The 26,571-nt window shown below is 44.8% G+C and overlaps 1 protein-coding gene across 8 annotated transcripts in view; it reads right to left on the reverse strand.

The window, feature by feature from the left end:
• Positions 1-26,571, reverse strand: part of col16a1 (collagen, type XVI, alpha 1) — a 628,911-nt gene that overhangs the window by 161,237 nt on the left and 441,103 nt on the right. For all 8 annotated transcript variants that reach the window (XM_068011105.1, XM_068011107.1, XM_068011111.1 and 5 more), the window contains 6 exons: positions 23,526-23,579; positions 22,745-22,789; positions 15,619-15,672; positions 14,580-14,615; positions 12,855-12,917; positions 10,582-10,653 (listed from right to left, as the gene is read on the reverse strand). In XM_068011105.1, coding sequence (XP_067867206.1) covers positions 10,582-10,653; positions 12,855-12,917; positions 14,580-14,615; positions 15,619-15,672; positions 22,745-22,789; positions 23,526-23,579 — 324 coding nt within the window. The remainder of the gene's footprint in view (positions 1-10,581; positions 10,654-12,854; positions 12,918-14,579; positions 14,616-15,618; positions 15,673-22,744; positions 22,790-23,525; positions 23,580-26,571) is intronic.

Raw genomic sequence — 26,571 nt, forward strand, 5'->3', positions numbered from 1 at the left:
CAGACTGGTCTAGACTGGAACTGAGATTTATACAGACTGGTCTAGACTGGAACTGAGATTTATACAGACTGGTCCAGACTGAAACTGTGATTTATACAGACTGGTCCAGACTGAAACTGAGATTTATACAGACTGGTCGAGCCTGGAACTGAGATTTGTACAGACTGGTCTAGCCTGGAACTGAGATTTGTACAGACTGGTCTAGCCTGGAACTGTGATTTATACAGACTAGTCCTGACTGGAACTGTGATTTATACAGACTGGTCTAGACTGGAACTGAGATTTATACAGACTAGTCTAGACTGGAACTGAGATTTATACAGACTGGTCTAGACTGGAACTGTGATTTATACAGACTAGTCCTGACTGGAACTGTGATTTATACAGACTAGTCCTGACTGGAACTGTGATTTATATAGACTAGTCCTGACTGGAAATGTGATTTATACAGACTAGTCCAGACTGGAACTGTGATTTATACAGACTGGTCCTGACTGGAACTGTGATTTATACAGACTGGTCCAGACTGGAACTGTGATTTATATAGACTAGTCCAGACTGGAACTGTGATTTATACAGACTGGTCTAGACTGGAACTGTGATTTATACAGACTGGTCCAGACTGGAACTGTGATTTATACAGACTAGTCCAGACTGGAACTGTGATTTATACAGACTGGTCCAGACTGGAACTGTGATTTATACAGACTAGTCCTGACTGGAACTGTGATTTATACAGACTGGTCTAGACTGGAACTGTGATTTATACAGACTAGTCCTGACTGGAACTGTGATTTATACAGACTAGTCCTGACTGGAACTGTGATTTATATAGACTAGTCCTGACTGGAAATGTGATTTATACAGACTAGTCCAGACTGGAACTGTGATTTATACAGACTGGTCCAGACTGGAACTGTGATTTATACAGACTAGTCCTGACTGGAACTGTGATTTATACAGACTAGTCCTGACTGGAACTGTGATTTATATAGACTAGTCCTGACTGGAAATGTGATTTATACAGACTAGTCCAGACTGGAACTGTGATTTATACAGACTGGTCCAGACTGGAACTGTGATTTATACAGACTAGTCCAGACTGGAACTGTGATTTATACAGACTGGTCCAGACTGGAACTGTGATTTATACAGACTAGTCCTGACTGGAACTGTGATTTATACAGACTAGTCCAGACTGGAGCTGTGATTTATACAGACTGGTCCAGACTGAAACTTTGATTTATACAGACTGGTCTGGACTGGAACTGTGATTTATACAGACTGGTCTAGACTGGAACTGAGATTTATACAGACTGGTCTAGACTGGAACTGTCATTTATACAGACTGGTCTAGACTGGAACTGAGATTTATACAGACTGGTCTAGACTGGAACTTTGATTTATACAGACTGGTCTGGACTGGAACTGTGATTTATACAGACTGGTCTAGACTGGAACTGAGATTTATACAGACTGGTCTCGACTGGAACTGTGATTTATACAGACTGCTCCAGACTGAAACTGAGATTTATACAGACTGGTCGAGACTGGAACTTTGATTTATACAGACTGGTCTGGACTGGAACTGTGATTTATACAGACTGGTCCAGACTGAAACTGAGATTTATGCAGACTGGTCTCGACTGGAACTGTGATTTATACAGACTGCTCCAGACTGAAACTGAGATTTATACAGACTGGTCGAGACTGGAACTTTGATTTATACAGACTGGTCTGGACTGGAACTGTGATTTATACAGACTGGTCCAGACTGAAACTGAGATTTATACAGACTGGTCTAGGCTGAAACTGTGATTTATACAGACTGGTCCAGACTGGAACTGTGATTTATACAGACTGGTCCAGACTGGAACTGTGATTTATACAGACTGGTCCACACTGGAACTGTGATTTATACAGACTGGTCTAGACTGGAACTGAGATTTATACAGACTGGTCTGGACTGGAACTGTGATTTATACAGACTGGTCCAGACTGGAAATGAGATTTATACAGACTGGTCTAGACTGGAAATGAGAGTTATACAGACTGGTCTAGACTGGAACTGAGATTGATATAGACTAGTCTAGACTGGAACTGTGATTGATATAGACTGGTCTAGACTGGAACTGTGATTGATATAGACTGGTCTAGACTGGAACTGTGATTTATACAGACTGGTCTAGACTGGAACTGTGATTTATACAGACTGGTCTAGACTGGAACTGTGATTTATACAGAAAGGTCCAGACTGGAACTGTGATTTATACAGACTGGTCCAGACCGGAACTGTGATTTTTATGGACTGGTCTAGACTGGAACTGTGATTTATACAGACTGGTCTGGACTGGAACTGTGATTTATCCAGACTGGTCTAGACTGGAACTGTGATTTATGCAGACTGGTCTAGACGGGAACTGTGATTTATACAGACTGGTCCAGACTGGAACTGTGATTTATACAGACTGGTCTAGACTGGAACTGTGATTTATACAGACTGGTCTAGACTGGAACTGTGATTTATACAGACTGGTCCAGACTGGAACTGTAATTTATACAGACTGGTCCAGACTGGAACTGTGATTTATATGGACTGGTCCAGACTGGAACTGTGATTTATACAGACTGGTCCAGACTGGAACTGTAATTTATACAGACTGGTCCAGACTGGAACTGTGATTTACACTGACTGGTCCAGACTGGAACTGTGATTTACACTGACTGGTCCAGACTGGAACTGTGATTTATATGGACTGGTCTAGACTGGAACTGTGATTTATACAGACTGGTCTGGACTGGAACTGTGATTTATACAGACTGATCTAGACTGGAACTGTGATTTATACAGACTGGTCTGGACTGGAACTGTGATTTATCCAGACTGGTCTAGACTGGAACTGTGATTTATGCAGACTGGTCTAGACGGGAACTGTGATTTATACAGACTGGTCCAGACTGGAACTGTGATTTATACAGACTGGTCTAGACTGGAACTGTGATTTATACAGACTGGTCTAGACTGGAACTGTGATTTATACAGACTGGTCCAGACTGGAACTGTAATTTATACAGACTGGTCCAGACTGGAACTGTGATTTATATGGACTGGTCCAGACTGGAACTGTGATTTACACTGACTGGTCCAGACTGGAACTGTGATTTACACTGACTGGTCCAGACTGGAACTGTGATTTATACGGACTGGCCTAGACTGGAACTGTGATTTCTACAGACTGGTCCAGACTGGAACTGTGATTTATACAGACTGGTCCAGACTGGTCCAGACTGGAACTGTGATTTATATGGACTGGTCCAGACTGGAACTGTGATTTACACTGACTGGTCCAGACTGGAACTGTGATTTATACGGACTGGCCTAGACTGGAACTGTGATTTCTACAGACTGGTCCAGACTGGAACTGTGATTTATACAGACTGGTCCAGACTGGTCCAGACTGGAACTGTGATTTATACAGACAGGTACAGACTGGAACTGTGATTTATACAGACTGGAACTGTGATTTATACAGACTGGTCTCGACTGGAACTGTGATTTACACTGACTGGTCTAGACTGGAACTGTGATTTATACAGACTGGTCTAGACTGGAACTGTGATTTATACAGACTGGTCTAGACTAGAACTGTGATTTATGTAGACTAGTCCAGACTGGAACTGAGATTGATATAGACTGGTCTGGACTGGAACTGTGATTTATACAGACTGGTCCAGACTGGAACTGTGATTTATACAGACTGGTCCAGACTGGAACTGTGATTTATGCAGACTGGTCCAGACTGGAACTGTGATTTATACAGACTGGTCTAGACTGGAACTGTGATTTATACAGACTGGTCTAGACTGGAACTGTGATTTATACAGACTGGTCCACACTGGAACTGTGATTTATACAGACTGGTCTAGACTGGAACTGTGATTTATATAGACTGGTCTAGACTGGAACTGTGATTTATACAGACTGGTCTAGACTGGAACTGTGATTTATGCAGACTGGTCTAGACGGGAACTGTGATTTATACAGACTGGTCCAGACTGGAACTGTGATTTATACAGACTGGTCTAGACTGGAACTGTGATTTATACAGACTGGTCTAGACTGGAACTGTGATTTATACAGACTGGTCCAGACTGGAACTGTAATTTATACAGACTGGTCTAGACTGGAACTGTGATTTATATGGACTGGTCCAGACTGGAACTGTGATTTACACTGACTGGTCCAGACTGGAACTGTGATTTATACAGACTGGTCCAGACTGGAACTGTGATTTACACTGACTGGTCCAGACTGGAACTGTGATTTATACAGACTGGTCCAGACTGGAACTGTGATTTATACAGACTGGTCCAGACTGGAACTGTGATTTATACAGACTGGTCTGGACTGGAACTGTGATTTCTACAGACTGGTCCAGACTGGAACTGTGATTTATACAGACTGGTCCAGACTGGAACTGTGATTTATACAGACTGGTCCAGACTGGAACTGTGATTTATACGGACTGGCCTAGACTGGAACTGTGATTTCTACAGACTGGTCCAGACTGGAACTGTGATTTATACAGACTGGTCCAGACTGGAACTGTGATTTATACAGACTGGAACTGTGATTTATACAGACTGGTCTCGACTGGAACTGTGATTTACACTGACTGGTCTAGACTGGAACTGTGATTTATACAGACTGGTCTAGACTGGAACTGTGATTTATGTAGACTAGTCCAGACTGGAACTGCGATTGATATAGACTGGTCCGGACTGGAACTGTGATTTATACAGACTGGTCCAGACTGGAACTGTGATTTATACAGACTGGTCCAGACTGGAACTGTGATTTATGCAGACTGGTCCAGACTGGAACTGTGATTTATACAGACTGGTCCAGACTGGAACTGTGATTTATACAGACTGGTCCACACTGGAACTGTGATTTATACAGACTGGTCTAGACTGGAACTGTGATTTATATAGACTGGTCCAGACAGGAACTGTGATTTATACAGACTGGTCCAGACTGGAACTGTGATTTATACAGACTGGTCCAGACTGGAACTGTGATTTATACAGACTGGTCCAGACTGGAACTGTGATTTATACAGACTGGTCCAGACTGGAACTGTGATTTATGCAGACTGGTCCAGACTGGAACTGTGATTTATGCAGACTGGTCCAGACTGGAACTGTGATTTATACAGACTGGTCCAGACTGGAACTGTGATTTATGCAGACTGGTCCAGACTGGAACTGTGATTTCTACAGACTGGTCCAGACTGGAACTGTGATTTATACAGACTGGTCCAGACTGGAACTGTGATTTATACAGACTGGTCTAGACTGGAACTGTGATTTCTACAGACTGGTCCAGACTGGAACTGTGATTTATACAGACTGGTCCAGACTGGAACTGTGATTTATGCAGACTGGTCCAGACTGGAACTGTGATTTATACAGACTGGTCTAGACTGGAACTGTGATTTCTACAGACTGGTCCAGACTGGAACTGTGATTTATACAGACTGGTCCAGACTGGAACTGTGATTTATACAGACTGGTCTAGACTGGAACTGTGATTTCTACAGACTGGTCCAGACTGGAACTGTGATTTATACAGACTGGTCCAGACTGGAACTGTGATTTATGCAGACTGGTCCAGACTGGAACTGTGATTTATACAGACTGGTCCAGACTGGAACTGTGATTTATACAGACTGGTCCACACTGGAACTGTGATTTATACAGACTGGTCCAGACTGGAACTGTGATTTATACAGACTGGTCCAGACTGGAACTGTGATTTATGCAGACTGGTCCAGATTGGAACTGTGATTTATGCAGACTGGTCTAGACTGGAACTGTGATTTATACAGACTGGTCTAGACTGGAACTGTGATTTATACAGACTGGTCCAGACTGGAACTGAGATTTATACAGACTGGTCCAGACTGGAACTGTGATTTATACAGACTGGTCCAGACTGGAACTGTGATTTATACAGACTGGTCCAGACTGGAACTGTGATTTATACAGACTGGTCCAGACTGGAACTGTGATTTATACGGACTGGCCTAGACTGGAACTGTGATTTCTACAGACTGGTCCAGACTGGAACTGTGATTTATACAGACTGGTCCAGACTGGAACTGTGATTTATACAGACTGGAACTGTGATTTATACAGACTGGTCTCGACTGGAACTGTGATTTACACTGACTGGTCTAGACTGGAACTGTGATTTATACAGACTGGTCTAGACTGGAACTGTGATTTATGTAGACTAGTCCAGACTGGAACTGCGATTGATATAGACTGGTCCGGACTGGAACTGTGATTTATACAGACTGGTCCAGACTGGAACTGTGATTTATACAGACTGGTCCAGACTGGAACTGTGATTTATGCAGACTGGTCCAGACTGGAACTGTGATTTATACAGACTGGTCCAGACTGGAACTGTGATTTATACAGACTGGTCCACACTGGAACTGTGATTTATACAGACTGGTCTAGACTGGAACTGTGATTTATATAGACTGGTCCAGACAGGAACTGTGATTTATACAGACTGGTCCAGACTGGAACTGTGATTTATACAGACTGGTCCAGACTGGAACTGTGATTTATACAGACTGGTCCAGACTGGAACTGTGATTTATACAGACTGGTCCAGACTGGAACTGTGATTTATGCAGACTGGTCCAGACTGGAACTGTGATTTATGCAGACTGGTCCAGACTGGAACTGTGATTTATACAGACTGGTCCAGACTGGAACTGTGATTTATGCAGACTGGTCCAGACTGGAACTGTGATTTCTACAGACTGGTCCAGACTGGAACTGTGATTTATACAGACTGGTCCAGACTGGAACTGTGATTTATACAGACTGGTCTAGACTGGAACTGTGATTTCTACAGACTGGTCCAGACTGGAACTGTGATTTATACAGACTGGTCCAGACTGGAACTGTGATTTATGCAGACTGGTCCAGACTGGAACTGTGATTTATACAGACTGGTCTAGACTGGAACTGTGATTTCTACAGACTGGTCCAGACTGGAACTGTGATTTATACAGACTGGTCCAGACTGGAACTGTGATTTATACAGACTGGTCTAGACTGGAACTGTGATTTCTACAGACTGGTCCAGACTGGAACTGTGATTTATACAGACTGGTCCAGACTGGAACTGTGATTTATGCAGACTGGTCCAGACTGGAACTGTGATTTATACAGACTGGTCCAGACTGGAACTGTGATTTATACAGACTGGTCCACACTGGAACTGTGATTTATACAGACTGGTCCAGACTGGAACTGTGATTTATACAGACTGGTCCAGACTGGAACTGTGATTTATGCAGACTGGTCCAGATTGGAACTGTGATTTATGCAGACTGGTCTAGACTGGAACTGTGATTTATACAGACTGGTCTAGACTGGAACTGTGATTTATACAGACTGGTCCAGACTGGAACTGAGATTTATACAGACTGGTCCAGACTGGAACTGTGATTTATACAGACTGGTCCAGACTGGAACTGTGATTTATACAGACTGGTCCAGACTGGAACTGTGATTTATACAGACTGGTCCAGACTGGAACTGTGATTTATGCAGACTGGTCCAGATTGGAACTGTGATTTATGCAGACTGGTTCAGACTGGAACTGTGATTTATACAGACTGGTCCAGACTGGAACTGTGATTTATGCAGACTGGTCCAGACTGGAACTGTGATTTATACAGACTGGTCCAGAGTGGAACTGTGATTTATACAGACTGGTCCAGACTGGAACTGTGATTTATACAGACTGGTCCACACTGGAACTGTGATTTATACAGACTGGTCCAGACTGGAACTGTGATTTATACAGACTGGTCCAGACTGGAACTGTGATTTATACAGACTGGTCCAGACTGGAACTGTGATTTATGCAGACTGGTCCAGACTGGAACTGTGATTTATACAGACTGGTCCAGACTGGAACTGTGATTTATACAGACTGGTCCAGACTGGAACTGTGATTTATACAGACTGGTCCAGACTGGAACTGTGATTTATACAGACTGGTCCAGACTGGAACTGTGATTTATACAGACTGGTCTAGACTGGAACTGTGATTTATATAGACTGGTCCAGACTGGAACTGTGATTTATACAGACTGGTCCAGACTGGAACTGTGATTTATACAGACTGGTCCACACTGGAACTGTGATTTATACAGACTGGTCCAGACTGGAACTGTGATTTATACAGACTGGTCCAGACTGGAACTGTGATTTATGCAGTCTGGTCCAGACTGGAACTGTGATTTATACAGACTGGTCCAGACTGGAACTGTGATTTATACAGACTGGTCCAGACTGGAACTGTGATTTATACAGACTGGTCCACACTGGAACTGTGATTTATGCAGACTGGTCCAGACTGGAACTGTGATTTATACAGACTGGTCCAGACTGGAACTGTGATTTATACAGACTGGTCCAGACTGGAACTGTGATTTATGCAGACTGGTCCAGACTGGAACTGTGATTTATACAGACTGGTCCAGACTGGAACTGTGATTTATACAGACTGGTCCACACTGGAACTGTGATTTATACAGACTGGTCTAGACTGGAACTGTGATTTATATAGACTGGTCTAGACTGGAACTGTGATTTATACAGACTGGTCCAGACTGGAACTGTGATTTATACAGACTGGTCCAGACTGGAACTGTGATTTATACAGACTGATCTAGACTGGAACTGTGATTTATACAGACTGGAACTGTGATTTATACAGACTGGTCTAGACTGGAACTGTGATTTATACAGACTGATCTAGACTGGAACTGTGATTTATGTAGACTGATCTAGACTGGATCTGTGATTTATGTAGACTAGTCCAGACTGGAACTGAGATTTATACAGACTGGTCTGGACTGGAACTGTGATTTATACAGACTGGTCTGGACTGGAACTGTGATTTATACAGACTGGTCCGGACTGGAACTGTGATTTATACAGACTGATCTAGACTGGAACTGTGATTTATACAGACTGGTCTAGACTGGAACTGTGATTTATACAGACTGATCTAGACTGGAACTGTGATTTATACAGACTGGCTGAGACTGGAACTGTGATTTCTCCAGACTGGCTGAGACTGGAACTGTGTTGAATTCACTGCCACTTCTCTTCCAGGAATGCCTACCTTGAAGAAGTTCTGCTCTTCTCTCCGACGGGATTTTCGTTTGTCGCTTTTATCTTGTTCACCTTCATTGCTTTTTATTTCCCTCCTGGTGTTTGATAAAGTGATTCCCAAAAACTCCCACAGCTACCTTGACTATACCTCTTCACACCCTGCCTCCTGTAAGGACTCCATTCCATTCTCCCAGTTTCTCCGTCTCCGATGCATCTGCTCTGATGATGCTACCTTCCATGACGGTGCTTCTGATATGTCTTCCTTTTTCCTCAACTGAGGATTTCCCCCCACTGTGGTTGACAGGACCCTCAACCGTGTCCGGCCCATTTCCCGCACCTCTACCCTCACCCCTTTCCCTCCCTCCCAGAACCGTGACAGGGTTCCCCTTGTCCTCACTTTCCACCCCATCAGCCTCCAGATCCAAAGGATCATCCTCCGCCATTTCCGCCATCTCCAACGTGATGCCACTACCAGTCGCATCTTCCCCTCCCTTCCCCGGTCAGCATTCCGAAGGGATCATTCCCTCCGTAACCCCTGGTCCACTCTTTCATTACCCCCACCACCTCATCCCCTTCCCACGGCACCTTCCCCTGCAATCGCAGGAGGTGTAATACCTGCCCATTTACCTCCTCTCTCCTCACTATCCCAGGCCCCAAACACTCCTTTCAGGTGAAGCAGCGATTTACTTGTACTTCTTTCAATGTAGTATACTGTATTCGCTGCTCACAATGTGGTCTCCTCTACATTGGGGAGACCAAACGCAGACTGCTTGACCATTTTGCGGAACATCTCCACTTAGACCGCAAGCAGGATCCTGAGCATCTGGTTGCTTGCCATTTTAACACTCCCCCCTGCTCTCATGCTCACATCTCTGTCCTGGGATTGCTGCAGTGTTCCAGTGAACATCAATGCAAGCTCGAGGAACAGCATCTCATTTACCGATTAGGCACACTACAGCCTGCCGGACTGAACATTGAGTTCAATAATTTCAGAGCATGACAGGCCCCCCATTTCACTTTTATTTTTAGTTATTTTTTCTTTTTCCTTTTTTTTTTACACACCATTGACATTTTTGCTCCATGTAAAAGGTTATAAGCAAGTAAAGTGGGGGTGGGGCAAGAGATAACAAAGGAGAAGGTGTAGATAGGACAAGGTCACAGAATAGACCAGAAGGTCATGGAGCAAAGATATGTTAATGGTATGTTGAAAGACAAAGAATTAGTACAGAAAGGGTGTTAACGGACTGAAAATTGAACAGCCACAAGTACAAACATGAAAAAAACAGTGGGTAAACAAACTGAAGAAACTAAGATGAAATAAAATAAAATAAACACAAAAAAATACCAATGGGAAGAATGACTCACCTGCAGTCCAGGAGACCCACTTCGACCTGCGGGGCCAGTTGGCCCTACTGGACCTGGACTCCCATCATTACCCTGTAACACAGAACAGAAATGTATCTCATTTATCGATAGGTATTCACCTGCTTCTACAGAAACCACCCATTATCTGGTTTAGTCCCATTACCTCCAGTATATAATTTGGGCACAAATGGAAGTCTGGAAAGTTGTTTCTTTCTTGTTTCAGACTTAGCTCAGCCACCAAACTTTTGATAATCTAAACGGACAACTGTAGGGTCACCTGACTTTTATTGACCAATGTGGAAACCACAGGGTCACCACAGCCTTTACTGAACCACACTAACAGCAATAATGTCATCACAGAGTTCACTGACCCACACTGAGTAGAGTAGGGTTACTTGTTCCTTCACTGACTCATAGTGACAAATGTAGGGTTACTAGGTTGTCATTGATCCATATTGACAGCTATAAAAGGGCCATATCTTTTGTAAACAGTCACTAAAAAGCTAGAAATCTGGGTCACATTTTGAGTCCTTTAACAGTCAGTCCACTGTGATGGAACTCACTTCCTCCAGGACTGATCAGTCTCCTATCTATTCTGGACTCTCCTGCAACTCATTAGGTTCTCACCACTGCTCCCTTCTCAGGCTCCTCAACGCCAGCTCCCCTCTTACTCAGTCCTGGTCTCGTCCTGTCCTTTGGTCTCGTGTTACCCCTCTCTCCAACTCCTGGTCTTCCATTCCCCTTTCTCCTGTTCAAGATCTATCATTCCTATCTTGCTCCCGGTGTCCCACTCACACCTCTCCCACTCCTGGCCTTCCATTCTGCTCTCTTCCATTCCCTTCTCTCAGCTTCTCTTATATCTATGAGTGGGACTGTCAGTGGGCATTAAATCCAAGTTCCTGCTCTTAGGGAGGGGCACAAACAATTGGGGCATCTTACACTTGGGCCATAGCTTCTTTATTTCAGGTTTTTGACTGGAAAGTGTGGAGCTCATTTTATCCATTGATACTGTCGTCAAGCTTATGCAAGGAACAGTTACAAACTAAAGTAAACGGGAGCAATTATGAACTGTAGAAATGAACTGATGAACTAACCTCCAAAAAATGGACACCTTTGCTACAGACAAGATGGAGTGAGAGGTCAGGTGACCTTTCCTGTACTGCAAATATACATAGTGAGACTAAACCGTTCATCATGTCTGGACTAGTTCTGGGGAAGGCACATTAAATGCGAAACAGCCTATTCAATGCTCAATGGCTCCTATCTTCAAGGATTGGGTTGACAAAGGTCTTCGCAGACAGGGAGACTACAGATTCAAAGCCAAGATAACAGGTGGGACATAACACCACTTTATCAAGCTAAGCCACATTCAAACCTCATTGTGTAGCAATGGCCACATGTTCAAAGATATTGTATGAACACCAGGAGAGAGCATCTATGGTCATCTGACCAAAACCAAACATAAGTTTTTCCTTAAAAAATAGACTTCTCTGAAAGACAGGAGAGAAAACCAGCCAGCCAGGAAGCAGAATATCCATCCCTGCTTCAACATCTTTAAACCACAAAGGTAGAGACACTGCAAAGTGACCTTGAAAACTGAGAAATTGTAACAGGCTTCTCGCCAATGACTTAGACTGACTCTTTAGCAGAGGAGTCTGCAATATATCAGTGAACCAAGAAAAGGATCACCAGGCCTGCACCACTGTTAAAATAAAAATCCTCCTAGAAAGCCAAGAAGGTTTCAAAGTGAACTCTTTTTACAACAATCGGACTTAAATACATGCTATTTTCTAATCGCTATCGCTTCTTGTGTGTGTGCATGTGAGAGTGGATGAGGTTGTGAATATTTTAAGGTATTGTTTAATAAATGATTTATCTTTCTGTTAATCCTACAAGAAAACTTGTCATTCGTCTGTTTGTTTGACCACTAAAACACTCAGGGACTAAAAAAATATTTTTAAGAACAATGTTGAGAGGTGAAGAGTGGAAGCCATCCACACCATCTCCTCACTGTCCGTAACACTGTATCCATGGGTTCACATGAGTATATGGTGTAGTACCCTCCACAGCTTTGAATTACAGGAACATTCAGCCCTTAAGTCTGTTCCACCATTCAATTAGATCATGGCTGATCTGCACTGGAACTCCATTTTCCCACCTTTGCTCCATGCCCTGACACACTTACCCAACAAAAATCTATCCATCTCAGTCTTGCTGACATCTGCTCACTTCATCACTCCCAATTTAACCAATTTTCATCAGATTGGACTTACTTTTTCACCGGAAGGTCCTGGGGATCCGGGTGGGCCAGACTTTCCTGGGAAACCTATAGGCCCCTAGCAAACACACAGTAAAGGCAGGGTTAAGAATGTAGATTATTTACTGCCACAATCATTGTGTTTCTGCAAATAATAATCCCATAAATTATAGAGAACCAAAGAAATTTACATCACAAAAGGAGGCCATTCAGCCCATCTGCCAGCTCTTTCCTACAGTATTCCAAAACTCCCCACAGCCCTGTATCTTCCTGTTCTTGAAAAGTTTATCAGTTTTATCTTAAAAAACTGAATGGCCTCTACCTCCAAGATTCTTTATGTTTTTCTCCAGAAAGACATTTCACCCAACCTCTCTGGCACACTCCTAATGACCATTATAGATTAATAACCCCTCATCACTGACCCCTCAATCAGAGAAATATCATCTCAGTATTCACTTTCATAATTTGAAAACCTCCATTCAAATATCAGCACAACACAGCACAAAGCAGAGCATTACACATTTTTACATCACACAACCGCACATTTATACAACACAGTATTGCACATCTCTACAGAACTGCACTGGACATCTCTACATCACTGTACAAGGTGAGATTGAACATCCATATAACACAGTACTGAACACCTGTACAGCCCAGCACTGAATATCAGTACAACACAGCAACACAAGATACAGTGGACAGTAGGTTCAGTCTGAGAATAAAATCTTAAGAAGCTACTCTTTCATTGGGTGTCATTTCCTAATGATGTTTGGTGTTAAATGATGGGGGTTCGGCAAGTTCCCAAAAGGTTCAGTTTGGTCCCTAAACCTTTGCTTTGAAAGCTGTCTTGTGAATCTCACACATCCTGAGACAGTATAGCGTCGACTCTTCACTGTATCCTGGCTACACTGGTCAGTATGTTCAACATTATTTTTCCGTAAACATTTATGAAAAGTGGTAACTATCTCCTGCTTGCAAATTGGTCTTGGGAAAATACAAAGAGACAATTGGCTGTCATAAACTTTCCCCAACTATCTCACACCCTGAGGAAGGGCCTCTGCAAACTTCCTGCTCTTCACAGGATGGAAACTAAGGGTGGAATTTTATGCTCTCCTCTGGGGCGGTTTGAAGGCGGGGAGAGCATGAAATCAGGTGGGATGGTGGTGCAGGGAGGACCCTGCTGAAATTTAAACTGCGGCCCCATCTGCTCTTTGATAAAAGATCCATGAAACTATTTAAAGAGCAGGGGAGATCTCCCAGTGTCCCGGCCAATATTTGCCCCTCAATCAACTCACTAAAAACAGATGAATTGTCAATTTATCTCAACGCTGTTTGTGGCTTCTTCCTCTACATAAATTGGGCACTGTGTCTGCTGACAGAAGAATTTGACTACACTCCAAAAGTACATCTTTGGTTGTGAAGAGCTTTGGGATTTCCTGAGGATGTGACAGGTGCTGGATAATGAAAGTCTTTCTTCTAAGCAGATATTCAGACACCTCTTTGTAAAAAAGTATTAACTATAATTTATTGGGATTCTGTTCCACATCTCCACACCCGAGGGGGGTGGGGGGAGGCGGTGGAGAGGGAATCTAATCTCATTTTCCTAATGTTGCCCTCAAATCCTCTAATTCTAAGCTTGGAGTCCAGCTTAAAAATAGTCTTGTCTGTCCATCTGAACATGTTAACTCCCAAAGCATTGTTCAACCATTCAACTTCCTTACAGTCAAGTCTCTCTCACCTGCTGTCCAGGAAATCCAGGCTGTCCTTGAAATCCCTGGAAAAGAATACTGGGAAATGAGACCTAGATCTGGAATTTCTACCATGTTGTTTCTCACCTTCAGCATCATCATTGAAACAGAGCCACCCTCACCCAGCCCCTTTAGATTCCAATTCCCCACGACTCCCAGGCAGCAATTCTGCCCCCCGTTCCTCAATAATGCCAAGCTGGACCAACATCAGTTGGATGGTGCCCAGGTTCACTTACCCCAATCTCACGCCTGGTTCCAGAAGTAAAAGACCAATGTTAGGAACTTAGGAATAGCAGGAGACCATTCAGCCCATTGAATCTGTTCTGCTACTCAGTTAGATCTTGGCTGATCTGTACCTCAACTCCATTTACCTACCTTTGTTCCATATCTCTTAGTACCCTTGCCTAACAAAAATCTATCAATATCAGTTTTAAAACTTTCAATTACCCCCAGGTTCCACAGCCTTTTGTGGGACAGTGTTTCAGATTTGCAATACTTTTTCTGTGAAAAAGTGCACCCCCACATCACCCATGAATGGCCTGGTTCCAACTTTAAGATGATGCCCCTTGTTCGAACTCACCACAGGCCTGGGCTGTTCATCAGAGTGAACATCCCTTTGATCTGGGACACATTCAGTTTCAAGAGGAAAGAACAGCGCTCTAATGCAGAGTGTCTTTGAATCCCTGTCATGGGGAGGCTTACCATTGTGAATCTGGGCTATAACCAGGCACGAGTTCCACTGATGAAAGACTGCGCTCTCACCTATGATAGTCCGAAGCTCTAACAGAGATGTGCAGCCTAGGATGGAGAGGCAACCTCAAAAATATACACTCTGTGAGCCAGACCTCCAGCAGGGTGGGGCCTGCATGGCGGGGTCGTGGGTCAGAGGCAGTGTACAATGCTGTAATTGTGATTCCCTGACCAACAATTTCGGAATTGGTTGTCCACCAGGATTTTGGATGGAAGAATTTACCCAAAGGACTATGGGCATTAATTATAGGTCAAAACTACAATCAAAAGCACACTTACTTGATCTCCCTTCTCTCCTCGAGCACCAGGTACTCCTCTGCTACCTTTGAGGCCCTGTCAGGAAAAAAAAAGCAGGAGGGTTCAACATCATAGAAGACAGTATAACAGTTGAGATGTCAACTGTAGCTCAATGGTAGTACCCTCACCTCTGAGTAAGAGGGTCAGGGATTTAAGGCCAGCACAGAAACTTGAGCACGAGATCTAGGCTGGCACTCATTGCAGTACTGATGGAGTGTTGCACTGTCGGAGGTGTTGTCTTTCCAGTGAGATGTTAAACTGTGGCCTAGTCTGCCCTTTTAGGTCAAACTAAAAGATCCGTGCTGATATTTGAAGAACAAAGAACAGTACAGCACAGGAACAGGCCATTCGGCCCTCCAAGCCTGCGCCGATCTTGATGCCTGCCTAAACTAACACCTTCTGCACTTCCGGGGCCCATATCCCTCTATTCCCTTCCTATTCATGTATTTGTCAAGATGGCTCTTAAACGTCGCTATCGTATCTGCTTCCACCACCTCCCCTGGCAGCAAGTTCCAGGCACTCACCACCCTCTGTGTAAAAAACTTGCCTCGCACATCCCCTCGAAACTTTGCCCCTCGCACCTTAAACCTATGTCCCCTGGTAACTGACTCTTCCACCCTGGGAAAAAGCTTCTGACTATCCACTCTGTCCATGCCGCTCATAACTTTGTAAACCTCTATCATGTCACCCCTCCACTTCCGTCGTTCAAGTGAAAACAATCCGAGTTTTTCCAACCTCTCCTCATAGCTAATGCCCTCCAGACCAGGCAACATCCTGGTAAACCTCCTCTGTACCCTCTCCAAAGCCTCCACGTCCTTCTGGTAGTGTGGCGACCAGAATTGCACGCAATATTCTAAGTGTGGCCTAACTAAGGTTCTGTACAGCTGCAACATGACTTGCCAATTTTTATACTCTATGCCCCGACCGATGAAGGCAAGCATGCCGAATGCCTTCTTGACTACCTTATCCACCTGCGTTGCCACTTTCAGTGACCTGAGGACCTGTACGCCCAGATCTCTCTGCCTGTCAATACTCCTAAGGGTTCTGCCATTTACTGTATACCTCCCACCTGCACTAGACCTTCCATAATGCATTACCTCACATTTATCCGGATTAAACTCCATCTGCCATTTCTCCGCCCAAGTCTCCAACCGATCTATATCCTGCTGTATCCTCTGACAATCCTCATCATTATCCGCAACTCCACCAACCTTTGTGTTGTCTGCAAACTTACTAATCAGACCAGACGCATTTTCCTCCAAATCATTTATATATACTACAAACAGCAAAGGTCCCAGCACTGATCCCTGCGGAACACCACTAGTCACATCTGTCCATTCAGAGAAACACCCATCCACTGATACCCTCTGTCTTCCATTACAGAGCCAGTTCTGTATGCGTCTTGCCAGCTCACCTCTGATCCCGTGTGACTTCACCTTTTGTACCAGTCTGCCATGAGGGACCTTGTCAAAGGCTTTACTAAAGTCCATACAGATAACATCCACTGCCCTTCCTTCATCAATCATCTTCGTCACTTCCTCAAAAAACTCAATCAAATTAGTAAGACACGACCTCCCCTTCACAAAACCATGCTGCTGTCTCTCGCTAATAAGTTCGTTTGTTTCCAAATGGGAGTAAATCCTGTCCCGAAGAATCCTCTCTAATAGTTTCCCTACCACTGACGTAAGGCTCACCGGCCTATAATTTCCTGGATTATCCTTGCCACCCTTCTTAAACAAATGCACAACATTGGCTATTCTCCAGTCCTCTGGGACTTCACCTGTAGCCAATGAGGATGCAAAGATTTCTGTCAAGGCCCCAGCAATTTCCTCCCTTGCCTCCCTCAGTATTCTAGGGTAGATCCCATCAGGCCCTGGGGAATTATCTACCTTAATGCTTTGCAAGACACCCAACACCTCTTCCTTTTTGATAATGAGATGACTGAGACTATCTGCACTCCCTTCCCTAGGCTCATCATCCACCAAGTCCTTCTCCTTGGTGAATACTGATGCAAAGTACTCATTTAGCACCTCGCCCATTTCCTCTGGCTCCACACGTAGATTCCCATCTCTGTCCTTGAGTGGGCCAACCCTTTCCCTGGTTACCCTCTTGCTCTTTCTATATGTATAAGAAGCCTTGGGATTTTCCTTAATCCTGTTTGCCAATGATTTTTCATGACCCCTTTTAGCCCTCCTGACTCCTTGCTTAATTTCCTTCCTACTGTCTTTATATTCCTCAAGTGCTTCATCTGTTCCTAGCCTTCCAGCCCTTACAAATGCTTCCTTTTTCTTTTTGACTAGGCTCACAATATCCCGTGTTATCCAAGCTTCCCGAAACTTGCCAAACTTGTCTTTCTTCCTCACTGGAACATGCTGGTCCTGGATTCTAATCAGCTGACCTTTGAAAGACTCCCACATGTCAGATGTTGATTTACCCTCAAACAGCCGCCCCCAATCTAAATTCTGCAGTTCCTGCCTAATATTGTTATAATTAGCCTTCCCCCAATTTAGCACCTTCACCCGAGGACTACTCTTATCCTTATCCACAAGTACCTTTAAACTTATGGAATTATGGTCACTGCTCCCGAAATGCTCCCCCACTGAAACTTCGACCACCTGGCCGGGCTCATTCCCCAATACCAGGTCCAGAATGGTCCCATCCCTAGTTGGACTATCTACATACTGTTTCAAGAAACCCTCCTGGATGCTCCTCACAAATTCTGCCCCATCCAAGCCCCTAGCACTAAGTGAGTCCCAGTCAATATAGGGGAAGTTAAAATCACCCACCACCACCACCACCACCACAAGAGCAGAGAAGTTTTCCCAGTGTCCTGGTCAATATTTATCTCTCAACTAAGGTAACTAAAACAGATTGTCTGATCATTAGCTCATTGCTGTTCATGGGATCTTGATGTGTGCAATTTGGCAGTCATGGCTCCTACAATCCAGCAGTGAATACACTGCAAGAGCATTCTGGGATGTCCTGAGATTGTGAAAGGTGCTACATAAAAGTGAATTCGTTCTTTTAACAGAAAATCAGCTGTTTTGGTAACAGATATGACACAGCAGCATAAAGACACAAGGAGCAGTGAGCCAGTTTCCATTCTGTTCTCACCAGCGGAGGTTGGGAGATTTGGTTTTGTTATTGGTGCTCAGTCTCACCAATAGACTAACGCCAAGGGATGAACAGAGTGACTCAAGATTCCAGCGTGAAGCTTCACTAGAGGGAGGTTCAGATCTGAGAACTGGCCTTCAGTGTTATAGTCCTACTTGGCCAGCCTTAGTCCAAACATGAACAAAAGAGCTGAACTCAAGAGATGAGGTGAGATTGACTGCCCATGACATCAAGGCAGCATTTGACTGAAGATGGCGTCAAGGAGCCCTAGCAAAACTGGAGTCAATGGGAATCAGGGGAAAAACTCTCCACTGGTTGGAGTCATACCTAGCGCAAAGGCAAATGATTGTGGTTGTTGGTTGTTGGTAGTCAATCATCTCAGCTCCAAGACATCACTGCAGGAGTTCCTCAGGCCCAATCATATTCTGTTGCTTCATCAATGACCTTCCATCCATCATATGGTCAGAAGTGGGATGTTCACTAATGATTGCACAATGTTCAGCACCATTCGCAACTCCTCAGATACTGAAGCAGTCTGTGTACATATGCAACAAGACCTGGACAACATTCAGGCTTGGCCTGATAAGTGGCAAGTTACATTTGCACCACTAAGTGCCAGGCAATAACTATCATCAACAAGAGAGAATCCAACCATCTCCCCTTAATGTTCAATGGCATTACCATCATTGAATCCCCCACTATCAACATCCTGGGGGTTACCATTGACCAGAAGCATAACTGGATCAGCCATATAAATACTGTGGCTACAACAGCAGGTCAGAGGATGGGAATTCTGCAGCGAGGAACTCACCTCCTGTCTCCCCAAAGCCTGTCCCCCATCTACAAGGCACAAGTCAGGAGTGTGATGGAATACTCTCCACTTGTCTGGATGAATGCCGCTCCACAACACGTAAGAAGCTCGACACCGTCCAGGACAAAGCAGCCTGCTTGATTGGCACCCCATCCACCACCTTCAACATTCAGTGTCTTCACCACCGACGCACAGTGGCAGCAGTGGGTACTATCTACAAGATACACTGCAGCAACTCACTAAGGTTCCTTCGACAGCACCTTCCAAACCAGCAACCTCTACCACCTAGAAGGACAAGGGCAGCAGACACCTGGGAACACCACCACCTGCAAGGCTCCCTCCAAGCCACACACCACCTTGACTTGGAACTATATCACCGTTCCTTCGCTGTTGCTGGGTCAAAATCCTTGAACTCCCTTCCTAACAACAGTGTGGGTGTAGCTACACCCCATAGACTGCAGTGGTTCGAGAAGGCAGCTCACCACCATCTTCTCCAGGGTAATTAGGTATGGGCAATAAATGCTGGCCTAGCCAATGATGCCCACATCCTGTGAAAGAAAAAAAAACTTCTTACTTGCACTGCTGTCCAATGAAGCCCTGCACTGGGAAACTGTATAACCACACACGTTATTACAGATACATAGAGGGCCAATAAAGCTACAAGGTCCTGGCACTAAGCCTGGACATGCCAGCTCATGTTGAGTGGGAGTCAACTGTTGTGCCAGAGGCTCATTCTAGGGCCCATTCTATGTAGGGAAAGGATATGTACAGTGCTACATATGCTAAGTGCAGTTTGCAACAAGGACATCACTCTGATGGATGCCTCTCTCCTCCACCTCGGGCCACCCTGTACTGCACAGCGTCTTGTTCCACTGCCTCCAACACCCTGTCAATGATTATGGTGTTGCGAGTGGAAGCCATATTTTTCCAAAAACAAAGCCAGTGAATCTTTAAGGGCAACCAGCAGCCCTTTAACAGCTGTTGCCACCTGATTATTTGCCCCAGGACCTCAGCATGTTCTCAGTTCCACACATGTTTTTCCCTCGGACCACCACTGAAATATTTTAACTATCTGACCCTGTGTCAGTTGGGACCCCATGGCCAGTGCCCAATGCTTCACCATGTCCAGACCATAATATTAGCCCCATAGTTATACCCAGACTGGTACGGCAATAGCAACAGCTCCCTGTGGAGGAACAGCCCAACAACAGTGTAGCTCCTCTCGTGACACCTATTATTGCCAATCTTTTATGACTCCTTTGAATTTTCTTTACCAACTTACTAGTGTGAAGAGTGGACAGCAGTTGCTCCTATAAATTACCATTTCATCTCCAACCCTACAGATCATTAACCAGGATTCAACTGGTCACGTGTTAGTTAGGCACTGCTCAACTGGACTAGGACAGCACACCTAAGCTCTTTACCTGTGGGGCCTTCATGAAGATGATAAGTGTTCTTGTGGATGAATATAATCCATGTCCACATCAGTGAATCATTACCCAATAACTAAATGATCTGGCAGTCTATGTGCTCATGAGGACTGGAATTGTCATAAAATATCCAGAATTATACATGGAGCCTGCACACATTAAATTAGTAAATAAGCTGAAGTGTGGGACACAAGAATGTCGCTTGGATATTTAATGACAATAGATTTCCAACAAGCCCTAAATCCTCTCAACGTGTGTACTTTCAGCTACACTTGTGGGAAGCATGCTAGAAGGTTAGACGTGGTCCACACGCTACCTGTCCTATCACACAGTCAGGAAGATGTTTGATGTGGGTCAGCTGATGATGCTTTTCTTCTATTTTCTCCGAAAGTCCAGGCCGACACTACAGTGCAGTCCCAAGGGAATGCAGTGCTGCCTAAGATGTTAAACAGGAACATATGTTGAAAATCCCATAGTGCTATTTGAAGAGGGGCAGGGAGTACTTCTGCCATCCTGGGTAAAATATCCCCATAAATAGGTTAACCAATCATTGGTTATTTTGTGTAAGTTGTGCAGCTTTTCCCTATCTAATATCAGCAATATCACTTCAGAAGTAATTTGTTGGTTGTGAAACACTTTGGGACATCCTAAGGATAATATCAGGGGCTCAATAAGTACAAGTTCATTCTTCCTTTTTTAAAGTCAGTGACCCAGGTTGGGATGAGACTCCGCAGTCGCCGGCAGATTCCTAATGTGTTAACAGGAAATTTAGGACAGTATACAGAAGCAGGTCATACTATTAAATCATATCAAAGTAGAGGAATTATGGAAACTAATGTCAAGCTGTAAAACACTTGCAGCAGCTAAAAGCTAAGTCCTTGCAGAAACTTCAAATTGCTTGTGTAAGCTAAAAGAGCAGAAGTGATGGAGACTCTCTCAGATAAGAAACCACAGGATGTAGCAGGTCGAGATAAGGGGAAACAGAACGGGAAAACCTTACGAGATTATGCTCAGGCGAGTGTAGTTCACATGATCTATCATGCACAGGGCATGATCACCGTGGGGATGAGCATGATTGGGCACTGGGAGGTGTTAATTGGATAACAGCCAGGATAAAAGAGACCCTCCTGGTCGGGTCTGCAAGATGGAGAGAACCAGAAACAAGAAGACAAAGAGAAAATAAGTTTGAAGACCAAAAGCTGCAAGAGAAGACTCGCACTCCCCGTCCAGCACTAATGCAGGAAGTATATAACATGCGTTAGACTGTCGATCGCTGCCCAGGTTTATTGCTTTAGTTTGCATAAAACTGAATAAATTTGTTCTGGCTTTCTTTCAATAAAGTTGATTCACAATTGAACTTTTGTCACATCTGCTCCTGTACCAGTAACGGGGATGAACATTACACACTGCTGAGAGCAACCGTCACCTCAATACCCAGGAGGCTGGGTTAAATTTCCCATCCGACTGACAGTCAATAGCAGAAAACCTGCCTTGGGATGAGACATACGACTTGTGAAATGTTTCCTAAAGGCCTGCTCTAAACTGCCTTCCACTCTGCTCTACAGTCAGTCCCTTTGACTCCATCATCTGTACAGTTAGTTTAATTTAACAGACCTTTGGAGTGTTGTGGCTTCCCCTTTGACCACACAGTTGGCTCACACATATAAGCTAGATCTAGTTTGTGGTTTCTAATAATCTAGCTTTTCTTATCGATCTATCAATAGTCATTTATTTCAGAACATAGCATACTCACCACTGGGCCTGCTGGGCCTTGGGAACCAGGGATACCAGGTGGACCCTGCAGGAGAGAAGGACACCAATGAGAAGCATTCTGTCAGAATGGAGGAGCTAGGATGTGAAGTACTTACTGTACAGGGCTGGAAGTAGGCGGTCGTGGTGGCGGGCAGGATTATGGGGTTGGAAGCTCAGCTCAGGCTCAAATCGTCTGTTTGAACCCGAGACACTATCAGCATCAAACACTCCCATATCAGGCACCAAATGGATTGGACATAGTAGGGAAGATGTGAAGGGCCCCAAGCTGGTGGAGGTCAATTATTGCCCCATTTACACTGAAACTCTGATTGCTGCATTCTTAGATAGGGTCCTGATTTGGGTGACCAAAGCAACTGCCTGTTTCAGGCAAGAGGCCACCTGTAATATGTAAATCAGGGTTTTATGATGTTTATGGGACCCCATTTGTAATAATGAGGTACCAATGGGTGGAGTGTTCTCTGTGTATTCTCTGCCCATTTGTAGCAGGCAATAAGCAGCCTGACCAACAGGTCTTAAATGTACCACTGGAGGCCACCCAGAAAATGGCCAAAGTTTCTTTTTCACTTTCAACAAGGACCAGAAGTGTTTCTCCTGGGCCCTGTAAAACAAAACCAGAGAAAGAGAGAAAGCAATAGAGATTATGAGAGGTCGAAGTGACAGAAAGAGAACTACAATTTAAAAAGAAATTGGCCTGCGCAATGCCACAGGTGCTGAGCTAGTCAATACAGATTCTCTGTCTTTACTTATCATTTTGTTCTTACCGGCTCGCCTTTCTCTCCAGCAGAACCAGCATAGCCCCGCTCTCCTTTCAGTCCCTGAAAAAACATTAAAAAATAAATTTATGGGGATATCTGTCACTCTCCGGCATTCAGGAATGAATGGAATTTTCTGCATAAATTGACGGCCTGACAGCACAGGTCCCATCACAAGGACACATCCATGTAACTAAGGGGTACTTGGCAACATTATTTTGCTGCATAAGCTTTTTAGATTGCTCTAAGAGAGTGTGGGCTGAGATAGTGCTGTAGGTCAGTTTGGTAATACAACCAACACATTAGCATCAGTAATTTTAATGATTATAGAACAACTAGTTACCGACAGTAACAAGACAGTTAAGTACAAAAGATGGACATTTCCCAAACCTGTACAGAACAGGTGATCATGTGTTGAAACTATTCATGCCTTTGGTCTTTGCTCCTGTTCTGACTTTCCCCATTAAGGCAGTTCGTTATAAACCGCGCCCCTCAGCCCGACTCCATGCGGCATCCAATGCTATGACATCATCCACCCTCAGCCAATCAGTGACACATTTCACCCATGCATGACGTGCTTCCAATTTTGTTCCGACCTGACTACTTTTCAGTAATTTTCCAGCAGCCGTCACTTAAGACCATCTGTCATAAAACATTTTAGGATTCCAGTGCTACATCACTTACATCCCATTCTCCAATCATAAGGCTGGGATCACCCCAATAGAACTTGGAGAAGCAGAGATGTAACAACAAAGCAGGGAGGGTTATAGGTACAGAGGGCATCTCAGTTTCTCGTCCTCCTGCGTCATATAGGTCAGCACCATGGGGCATTATATAAATATACAGCTTGAACTCCTGTGCCCATTAATTCCCATTTATCCCCAACAACAACAACAACAACTTGCATTTACACAGTGCCTTTAATGTAGTAAAATGTCCCAGGATGCTTTACAGGAGCATTATCACATAAGAATTGAACTGAGGCAAAGGAGATATTAGGAAAGATCACGAAAAGCTTGGTGAAAGAAGTAGGTTTGAAGGAGCATTTTAAGAGCTGAAAGAGAGGTGGGACGACGGAGAAGGGAGAGGGTGTTAGTAGAAGGGGTGCGGGTGTGTAATGCAGCAGTGGGCAGCAGCAAGGTCTTCTGACAGTGGTTCCTGCAGATCGGGGTGGGGACAGTCATCTTGTCACACAGTGGCCTGGATCCCCCTGGTGGGCCCCACCTTCTCCACGTAGAGGGCCTGTACACCTTGGCGAGTGCTTGTCAGGTTAGAGATGTGGAATTCCTTCTTCCCCAACCCAGCAGCAAGGGCACATCAGATGGTCCATTCCAAACAGGTGCCTCCTCCTCCGCCCCCAAAAATAAGCAGTGGAGGCTCGGACTTAACATGTCAGCTCTAGGCCAAATCTCCAGTCACTCCACTGCAGTCCCGGTAGAACTAAGCCAGGAGCGTGCTGCTGGTGATACGGACGGTCAGTAAAATAAATCTACAAGGTGATCCGACAAGGTGGATCTTTGGAAAGCCCTGGTCTGCCCAGTGGCAGGATCAGTGACCCAGTTTCATTGCAGCACTCTCCCTGGAGGGGAAGAGAATGTCAGTCAGATGCCAATTCTCTGTGGAAGCGGTGCAGGGAGGATGGTGAAAACCTGCACCATCCATGTGCACTTCACAACAGCCAATCACAGCAGAAGTTATTGGTTGCAAAAGTCCTCGGAGCTTTTCCTAATTTGGTTTTTCAGTGGAAGCCCCAGTTAAGCATGCGCTTGGAATTCCTGCCACACTTCCAGCAAAGGACCACCAGCACAGCGGAAACAGTCCTGAGGAAATTCCCAGCAATTTTCTTGACCACGCCACACTCACTCAATTCACCTCTTGTGATCATCACATTTAGATCAGGGTAGAGAGTATTTCTGCTCATGATTTTAGCTATCAAATATCAACATCAAACACTCCCAGGACAGGTACAGCACGGGGTTAGATACAGAGTAAAGCTCCCTCTACACTGTCCCCATCAAACACTCCCAGGGCAGGTGCAGCATGGGATTGGCTGGAGAGTTTGGAGTACTTCCTGTGTGCAATTAGGTGAAACAGCAGCACCCGTGCAGGCTGGTGGGAGCTGCAACTGGACAGGAGAGATCAGAGAGCTGACAGATTTACAACATCAACTGTGGAACTGTTTCTATTTTGTGAGAACAAAGAAGACCTACAAGTGTTTGTTGGAGCACCAGAGAACTGTTTTTTAGTTTGAACTGTTGGGGGAGGGAGGAGGTACCGGAAGATCCAGGGGTGGGGCTGCCAAATTCTATAGGGAGCTCCTGTATTTGCTCTTGTGTTTTTCTTCTATCCTGCACAAAGAGATCTCCCTCCCCACCTCCAACTGCGTGGTTCGGGACAGCTGGAGCCGCCCGGCTGAAGTAAGTTTTTATACAACAGAAGGAAAAGGAGAGAACCGGGCAGTTCCGGCCGACCTGGGAGAAGAACCCTCCCCTGACTGGAAGTCTGGATTTTGGACTCTGCAGGAAGGTGCTCCGACCACCAATCATACAGCAACATCCTCACAGCCTTTCTCTCCCTTCCACCACTGGGCCACCTGTCCTCTTCTTTTCCTTTCCACCCCTATCCTGCTCTACTCCCACCCACCCCATCATATCGCTTAAAGTCTAAAACAAAACTGTTATTTGCTTTTTTTCCTGAGGGGTGGGCGTAGTTCTTCGACCCCCATGGTGGCGGGGCCTTCTTACAGCGGCTGCTGCAGCTGCACCTGTTGCCCTGTCACCGTTTGCGCTGAATACATCTAAGCATGGGGTCAAGAGCTACATCCACCCCAACATGTCAATAGAGACATGTGTAAAAGCAATGGCTGAGGTTGTCGGCCTCATTGTTGCTGCCTCTAAAATGAATGGGAAGGCAGTCTTTTTCCTGAAGACCGAGCGGGCGGTTGTCCCTGGCCCTGAGCAACGGGCTCACTGTGGGCGGGACCTTTCTGCAAGTGGACCCCCTGGAGGCCCCTGCGCAGCGGGTCACTTTGTCAAATGTCCCGCCCTTCATTCCT

This window comes from Heterodontus francisci, chromosome 31 (genome assembly GCF_036365525.1).
Source record: "Heterodontus francisci isolate sHetFra1 chromosome 31, sHetFra1.hap1, whole genome shotgun sequence".
Classification (NCBI taxonomy): domain Eukaryota; kingdom Metazoa; phylum Chordata; class Chondrichthyes; order Heterodontiformes; family Heterodontidae; genus Heterodontus; species Heterodontus francisci.